General features: G+C 45.7%; 1 protein-coding gene across 3 annotated transcripts in view; it reads right to left on the bottom strand.

The window, feature by feature from the left end:
- Positions 1 to 1,141: 1,141 nt before the first annotated feature.
- The window catches only part of FRMD8 (FERM domain containing 8), a 52,940-nt gene continuing 44,671 nt past the window's right edge, over positions 1,142 to 9,410 (bottom strand). For all 3 annotated transcript variants that reach the window (XM_069216466.1, XM_069216465.1, XM_069216467.1), the window contains exons 11-12: positions 6,366 to 6,570; positions 1,142 to 2,237 (exon numbers count right to left, since the gene is read on the bottom strand). In XM_069216466.1, the coding sequence (XP_069072567.1) occupies positions 2,119 to 2,237; positions 6,366 to 6,570 (324 nt within the window). In that variant the 3' untranslated portion in view covers positions 1,142 to 2,118. The remainder of the gene's footprint in view (positions 2,238 to 6,365; positions 6,571 to 9,410) is intronic.

Below are 9,410 nucleotides of genomic sequence, written 5' to 3'. Positions count from 1 at the left end.
AATGCACCTCCGCTCCAGAGATCACATTTTTATGGGTGGCACAAAGAACAGCACATAGTTTTACAAAAGACAGCTCAAGGTAATGAAGAATCTTAAGAAATTACTAGGACTCAGGAAATAGTGTCCAAACCACAAAGAGCAACGTGGCAATTCTTGACTTCTAATTCCCTGGGACATTAAGCCTACCAGATTATAATAGGTTAAAATACAAACTGCTTTATAAGATATATTCGGCTCACTAGTTTGAGAAAGTATGTGGAGGAAACTTAGGACAAAATTAGTCCTCAAGGGGCAATTTTATACCCAGAAACAAAAAGGTTTTGGCTTTGGAAGGAGTACAGGACGCTAGAAGGTTTATGCCAGACAGACGGGGGAACAGAGATACCATGTGACAACTCTGGAACCCATCTTGGATTCACAAAGTGGAGTGTGACGGGAAGTGGCTAGACCACACAGGCACATAACACTGGAATTAGTATTCGCTTCAAACCTGCAGCAAGAATTAGCTCAGCCACAGGAAATTAGGAGGGACAGACAGGGACTAGGGAGTGGAACTAAGTTCAAACGATCCTCATTAAAAATATTTTTTATTGAAAAATATATCAACAAATGTTGTTTTTGGGCTCTGTGGCTGGCTAAGGGTGAAATAAGCTCTTGTTGGACAGACACCCCCACCTCTCTCTTAAAACCAGTTGCTCGATGTATAAGTGGAAGCACACAACTGTCAAAAAACAGCAGACCTGCTGGGGACGTGGGACCAAACAAAGACCAGAGATGTTGGGAGGAAAGCAGTGGAAGCAATGGGGAGAAATAAAGGCCACAACCTGGCAGCACCTAGGCACACTCAGTTATGGCCTCTGGATTGCCTTCACATGTTTGGCACTGCGGTAAATAAAAAACACAAACCTTCGACACCCAGACCTGCAGAATGGGCATTCCACACTTCTAGAGCAAGGGAGACTAAACAGAGAAGCAGTCTTGAACACATATGGTTGCCTGGCTGTTTGTTTTGGCCGCTAACCCAGCGAAAGTAATATTCCTTTACACACACCTTTCCAAAGATGCTATCCCTCCTCCATCTCCCACAGGCTGCACTACAGTAGCACTGGGACTTCAAGCAACACGAAGAAGTACTCGACCACAGAGTCTCAAACATTTTATCAAAGCTAGAAATAAACCATAACAAAATATACACCACCAGCAGTTGAAACACTTGGAAAACGTTAACAATTGTGACTGAAAAATGTTAGCAAGGAAATAGAGCTAGAAAGCTCCTGGAATATTTGAGATCAAAGACATTTAGCACCGTAATTTCACAAAATGATGGGTTTTACAAAAATGAGGCACTGGCACGTACAGCAGTATTCATCATCAATCAGTATATTATCAGTAACCATGGTTTCCTTATGGCTGTATTTCCTGCATTGGTAATAAAGTGCCATTTGTTTTAATAAAATGGCCACTGGTAAGGCACAAAATGGCGGAGACCACGGCACAATTATAAATGATGATTATTGGCATCCAACACGACTACTTGTAAAATGGCATGCAAGTCCCACTGATGTGCTCAAGGTTAGATAAAAAATGCATTTCAGTGTCATCAGATCTATCGCTCACAAAATTAGCAGCAGTTTTCTGGGCAAATTCACAAGACAAGGCCACAAATCTTAAATTACACACGCCGCAAAGCTTGTCACCAGCCACACTGGTACCATAAACGTGAATAATGATCGGTTTAAGTAAATCCGCCCAGCAGAAGGAAATGTGTTAGATTTGGCAGTAGTATCTACAATGTGGGAGGAAAATTAGAAACCACCACCCCACTGTCGAAAGATAAATACATCAAGAATTTCAAAGTAGAGGAGACATCTAGAGGTCTCAGTGTAAATAAAATTAGTTAACATCACCTGGCACAATCAAGGAGAGCTGAGCAGCTCGTTTGTCATAGGATGTGGTCAAGAAATATCAGTAGATTTTTTTGTGTAGGATTCAGCAGGTGTTAAGCCTGTGTGCACAATCAATATATTGTTCCTTCGTAGGTGAAGGTCTGGCATTACTTGGATTGGTCCGCTCCCTAAATCACAGATGATTGTCTTTGGTCAGCATGGAGTGTCTCAGTCATCCCTGCTCCAGGTTCTCGGACGTCTGCACCTCGGAGTAGGAAGCATTGCTGTGGGATGCCTGGCGGGAGAAGAAGGATGCTGCGCGCTTAGGCTTCACGCGCTTGATCTTCGTGCCTGACGGCGAAAGAGGGGAGAAATGCAGTTAATGAGAGAAAGGTGCGTGGACAGAAGGCGAGGAGGACCAGGGGAGGGTGGAGCAAATAGCAGACAGGGGAGCGGTGAGGTGGGTGGACAAGAGGAAAGGAGGGTGCCAACACCTGAGGAGCGCGGGTAGTAAAAATAGGCAAGGTGGGAGAAATGGGAATAATTAATGACCGGAGCAGACTGCAGGGGAGAAGGACCGCTTGCACATGAGGGCAGTAGATTGAAAATGGGGATGAGTAGTAGATCAAAAACGGGGGGAGAGTAGGAGATTAAAAAGGTGGAAGAATAGTACATTAAAAAGGGGAGAGAGTAGGGGATTAAAAAGGTGGAAGAATAGTAAATTAAAAGGGGGTGAGAGTAGGAGATTAAAAAGGTGGAAGACTAGTAAATTAAAAACGGGAGAGAGTAGGGGATTAAAAAGGTGGAAGAATAGTAAATTAAAAGGGGGAGAGAGTAGGAGATTAAAAAGGTGGAAGAACAGTAAATTAAAAGGGGGAGAGAGTAGGAGATTAAAAAGGTGGCAGACTAGTAAATTAAAAGGGGGAGAGAGTAGGAGATTAAAAAGGTGGCAGACTAGTAAATTAAAAGGGGGAGAGAGTAGGAGATTAAAAAGGTGGAAGAATAGTAAATTAAAAGGGGGGAGAGTAGGAGATTAAAAAGGGAGATGTATAGCAGATGAAAAAGTGAAAAGAAGGTGGTTAATAAGGGGAAGAGGAGGAGATTTAATAGGGGAGAGGAGGAAATTAAATAGGAAAAGAGTTGGAGATTAACATAGAAGAAGAACTGAGGATTAACAATGGAGAAAAGTTAAAGATTAAAAAGGGAGAAGAATATGGAATTAAAAAGTTAGAAGAGGAGGAGGTTGAAACATGGTGAAGACTTAGAAGAAGAGAAAATCTGCAACTATGTGTAGAAGCAGTGGGCAGTACAGAAAGGCAGGCAGTTGATGAGAGTAGAGAAATGGGAGAGGAGGGCAAAAGAAGCGAAGGAAAAAAGACACATGAAAAGAGGAAGCCGACTTCTCCTCTCCCAATGCTTCTCCTCCTCCACACATTTGCCTCCTCCCACCACACACTGCGCCCCTTCTCTCATCTCCAGCTACCCCTTTTAACTCATGGCCTATACTCTCCCTATATCCTGAGCCATCATATGAGGATTCTCCAGTGGTCGCCTCCATTGGCTCTGATGCCAACCGTGAAGAGGGGGCATCATCTGGGAACTCAGGCTGCAGCACGGTCAAGACGGCAGGGGGCTTGGTTCCCTTACCCTCTCTCTTTAGAGGCAAATCACTCACAAGCCTCAACTACCCAAATTGTGGGGCATCCTTAGAGAGGAGATTTGCTGCAATGTGTGCAGCTCAGGTAAGGGGATACTTGGGCTATACAGTCCACCTGCCAGCAGTTACTGAGCAAACCATTACCTCCTCTCCCACAGTGAGCAGGACCACCTTCAGAATTAGCGCTGCCTCACCAGCATAGGCGCAGTCATCGCCTGCATGGAGGCGCCTGCCTACAGCACTCTCTGAACAGCCTCCTTCACATACAACAGATGATGGGTCTACACCTACATGTGCCTGCGCGGCACACACCCTTCACCTCTGTTGACACCTGCACATAGTGTGACACCTATCGACATCCACTCTTACACCCAGTTGTGTCACTGCATCTGTAGAGATCCCATTTTAGGACAAAGTTATACCCGCATGAAGGCACAAATATGGGCCCACAAAGACTTGCACAATTAAAAATGTAGAAACAGACGAAGGGCCAGAAACACAAAACATAGTGGAACATAATTAACAATGGGTCAAAGAAACAAGGAAAAGGGTACCCTCAAACATGGGAACAAGGATCCTCAGGTATAGCAACACAAAGATGAAAAAATTGGGACAGAGCAACAGTAGCACTCAGAGTGAGAGACAGAAAGCGAGAACTGAACAGGGAGACATTTTGGCAGGAAGACATGGGGAGTGGATGAAGACAGGGGACAGTGGGACAAGAACTTAAGAAATCTGTGACACAAACATGCAGACACATACAAGAACAGGGAAAGAGAGTCTACCCAAACGTTTAAGACGTCAGTATGCGGACAGGGATACAAGTACCCTGAGATGGGGAGAAACAGAAACCAACTCAGGGATCTAAAGTGACGCACAGAGTAAGTACTGCAGACAGTGGGACATAGATTACACCACACATTACATACACACGACATACCTATAATTATGAGGTCCTGCAATTGGCCGTAATGAAGTGTGTATTTACTATTCTAACTCCATGCGCTCTTTGATAGTAGGGAAGGTTATAAGGCGGATCAAGAGAGTGTTTACCCACGCTATGGGGACCGGACAGACAGACACACACACATGACCTGAACGGAGACTGGGACAGGGCACACCCCACTAAGCCAATGACAATGTTGTTTTCTGATTCACCAGATTAATAGCACGTCCACCACATTCCACAACCACAGTATCCAACGCAGAACCAACCTCGAGTATAGAAACATTTTCTGTGACAACTTACAAAGCTGCAAAGTCATCCTAAAGGCAAGAGGCTCTTTATGTAAGCTAAGAAACCTTATGGTATCCAAGACCGAGTCGCAGAACAAAACCTTGCCCTACTGTGAGGTCAGCTGAGTCAAGTGCACATATAACTCATTTAAGGGCCAAAGAGTGAGTCACCTGTGTTCTATAGAGACGCCTGTTAGGACTGATGATTATCTTTGTAGGTACAGCCTTGTGTTCTACTGGGCTGAAGCTCCTGGGTTCCCACTCTTTATTGAGGAACAAAGCAGCGTACAGCAGTTCCTCAAGGACTGCCGCAAATTCCAAGCTCTCTTGGGCTTCCCCTATCCATGTGCCGAACGTTTTTCTCATTAGAATTGAAACACTTTGGTAATTAAAGTGATACACAAAGTAGCTCCTCCTGTTCAACAGAAAGCCAGTCAGTGCAGACCAAGGGCACATCATATACCGAAAACCTACTCTGGCACCCTTGACAAAAACTAAAGGGGTCCTCTCAGTCAGTTGTTCGCGGTGATTCACAAATGCAACTACATTTTACCCCTAAACAATCCACGTCATTAATGTGCTCTAACTGAACGGTTCTATTGGAGAGGCCCAACGTTGTCTTACAGCCTGCCCCTCCAATTTTCAGTCACCTTTGGGATAATCTAGGTGGCTATGTAAGAAGCGAATAGTCTCACATGATACCACACCCGACCGGCAGATGACAGGACATTAGACAGCATGGCTCAAGGTACCAAACCAAAAACAAAGAATGAGTAGTACTGCTACAACAGCACAACACCACGGAAAATGGGCAGAGGACACAAACACCGATACCAAACATGAACAAAAAATGAGTAGTTCTGCTACAACACCACAACGGAAAATGGGCAGAGGACACAAACACTCATTCCAGACATGAACAAATAATAATGCGTAGTACGCCTGCAATAGAATAACAGGACAGAAAATGGGCAGTGGGCAGAGGACACAAACACTCATACCAAACATGAACAAAAAATGAGTAGTTCTGCTACAACAACACAACGGAAAATGGGCAGAGGACACAAACACCCACATCAGACATGAACAAATAATAATGAGTAGTACGCCTGCAATAGCATAATACAGAAAAACAGAAAATGGGCAGTGGTCAGAGGACACAAACACTCATACCAAACATGAACAAAGAATGAGTAGTACTTCTACAACAACACAATGGAAAATGGGCAGAGGACAAAAGCACCCATAATAAACATGAACAAAGAATGCGTAGTACTGCTATAACACCACAACGGAAATTGGCAGAAGAGACAAACACTCATACCAAACATGAACAAAGAACGAGTAGTACTGCAACAGCACAACACAAAGGAGAATGGACAAAGAACAAAAACACTCACTGCGAAAAGCACTAAAGGGAGGAGGAATGTGAGGCATACTTGAGGAAAGGCATGCAAGAGTCATGTACACAAAGCTTCACAGTAAAGGGATCATCCCGTTCACATCATCTCAACCACGAGCAGGTGATGCTGTGGCGCTTCCGGTTGGAACGCCTAAGTTTGCACGGACCATGGCCCAAAGCTTACCGTCATCGACGTAGTCAATGGTGGAGAGGTGTTGAAGACGGCTGCAGACAACACTGCACTGACGCTGGAGTTTGGAGCGCTTCTCGGCTAGCTGGGACTGGGGCGTGGGGGACACAGTAGATGCATTAGCAGTTTCCGGGCCCGGCGCTTCCATGGCAGAGTTCAGTTCGATGCAGAATTCTATCAGTCCGCTCATCAGTGCAGCCTGTTGTGAAAGGAGGCACAAGTTTTCTACATCGTACATACAAGAAACGTTTTATTTCTGAAGAATTAGGCTCCTTGTAACTGAACAATTTCATGTACTTTGTTGAACTTGAAGTGTTTTGATTTCAAGTTAACTGAATTTGTGTAACAATGACGTATCACCGAGGAGAGAGCTTGACATGTAACAAGAATATGCACATATATATCTAACAGTCAGGTGCTTTAAGGGTTTTAAGGTTTAGCTTTGAGAACTGAATAGATGGGTGAACTTGTTCCTAGCGTTTCCCAATCTATCTGCCGCACAAGGTTTGTTATTCTGGTGACTGCAGACCGTGGTGTATAGTTTTGTGACCCATACGATTTTGATGTTAATTCTGGCTTCAAGTGGTCCAACTGGTCTCTCAGAATAGTCACTGTGATCTTATTTAGACGCTTAAAGAATAGCCTTCAGTAAAGAAAAGACATTTGAATGGCAATGATTGACACATGATCTCCAGAAAGATCTTTTCTTTATTTTGGTAGTTTTATGTAGCACAAACAAGGCCAAATGGATGTCAGAGCATTCCCATAAGGACAGTTTAGTTAGGTTACAAATAGCATAGAAGCAATTACAGATTACACATAAGCACGTTTTAGTTTGTTCCGAACAAGACATCCCCTGGGGATAATATAGTATACGACCTGCTTTGTTGTTGCATTATTCTGGTGTGTGAGAGAGGGTCTGGACCAGAGGTCTTAAAACTTGTTCGCTCTGAGTCCCCCTAATCAAAATGTTTTGATGCTGGCGCCCTCTCCAAAACTTTGATTCAATATTTTGCGTAGCGGGTGGGGCAGGGCTGATCAGATGGGCGGGGCTAATAAAGTCATTTTCTAGGGTATGTTTTCTTTAGCTCATAATCCACACTACATGCAAGATTTATAAAAGAACTAATACATCAAACAAAAACAGAAATTGACCAAAAAAGCACTACTCACAATAACTGGAGTATTGTGAGCCCCCCCCCACACACACTCCTGGGCCCCAAAGCAAATGCACCTGCTGCACTAATAACAGCTGCCCCTGAGTAGCAGGCTGTCTACTCTGCCTCGTTCAACCTGTAGCCACCATGTCTGACCATCACTCCGAGCCTGAAACAGACTTTCTGTCCCTTTCAGAAAGAAAGGAGCTTCCACACGCTGCCAGCCTCTTTGCAGCAATGGTGCCCTCAGGCCTGGAGCCAGCATAGAAAATGAGCCCCGTGCTTCTTTTGTAAAGTGAGAGTCGATTGTGAAGCAGAGTGCTCCTCACACTTCTGAGTCCCGGTGCCACTGCACATGCTTCATAAAAAGAGAAAGTGTCATTTTAATGGATTTACAATAATGTTTGCAGTAGGTACAGCCTGATTGTCTACCACTAAAATGTATACTTTGAAAGCACTTGTTTTTATCTTAAACACTTAGGGGGTCATTCTAATTCTGGCGGGCGGCGGAGGCCGCCCGCCAGAATTCCGCCCCCATAATACCGCTCCGCGGTCAGAAGACCGCGGAGGGTATTATGAGTTTTTCCCTGGGCTGGCGGGCGGTCTCCAAAAGACCGCCCGCCAGCCCAGGGAAAAACTCCCTTCCCACGAGGATGCCGGCTCGTAATCGAGCCGGCGGAGTGGGAAGGTGCGACGGGTGCAGTAGCACCCGTCGCGTATTTCAGTGTCTGCAAGGCAGACACTGAAATACCTTGCGGGGCCCTCTTACGGGGGCCCCTGCCGTGCCCATGCCATTGGCATGGGCACGGCAGGGGCTCCCAGGGGCCCCGCGACCCCCCCTACCGCCATCATGGCGGCTTTCCCGCCATGAACAGGATGGCGGTAGGGGGGGTCAGAATCCCCCATGGCGGCGCAGCAAGCTCCGCCGCCATGGGGGATTCTGAGGGCAGCGGTAAACCGGCGGGAGACCGCCGGTTTACCCTTTCTGACCGTGGCCAAAGCGCCGCGGTCAGAATGCCCTGCGGGGCACCGCCGGCCTGTCGGCGGTGCTCCCGCCGACCCTCGCCCCGGCGGTCGAAGACCGCCGGGGTTAGAATCAGGGCCTTAATCATTTTGTGTCAGCCTATCTTCTAAACAGGGCTACCGGAATTATTGGCTTCTGGGCTGCCCCGTTTTCCGCATTTACCACATGATCTAACATCTACTGCATAATCTGCAATAAAGTGTGTAATGACATTTTAAAATAATGACATATTCATAGTGCTTTCTGCTAACTGTTGGGACTTCATAGCACTAAATACACATAAGCCACTGTTCCGAACTGCACCAACCAGGATTAAATTTTGCGATTTTCTAGTCTCAGACAGACATCTGGAGTGATCACATTAACCAGCTGAGGTCTCATAACATGAAAGAGTGCTTCTCACACCGACAGCTTTAGAATATTTTGTTTGTACTAGCCACCTCTTTGACACTGCCACCATAGAGCTCTGGATTGCAGCTGCTATACTTTTTATGTGCTTGAAATGCTGTGTGTAAATGAAAATTGCCTGTAAACATGAAAAATAATCAAAGTCAGGCTTCGAGGCCATCTTCAGTTTACAAGTACTTACTGAGAGATTTGCGTCACCTGGGATCACACCCACAGACCCCCAGGAGGGTGCGCCCCACAGTTTGAGGACCTCTGGTCTAGACATTTCATCCCTCAACTGGATAGGCCGTAAGTTTGTGTTGCAGCGCCTTTGGGATGTGGGATCCTCTGGTTCAGTGAAGCGCAGCACACGTTGAGCACCACTGTTGATGACCCCGAATCCCTGCTATTCCTGTGCTAGGTGTCCTGAACATGCTTCACGATTTGAGAGAATCAGTCATTTGCGCTCAT

This window comes from Pleurodeles waltl, chromosome 12 (assembly GCF_031143425.1).
Source record: "Pleurodeles waltl isolate 20211129_DDA chromosome 12, aPleWal1.hap1.20221129, whole genome shotgun sequence".
Lineage (NCBI taxonomy): Eukaryota > Metazoa > Chordata > Amphibia > Caudata > Salamandridae > Pleurodeles > Pleurodeles waltl.
This window is presented reverse-complemented; position numbering and strand designations above follow the sequence as displayed.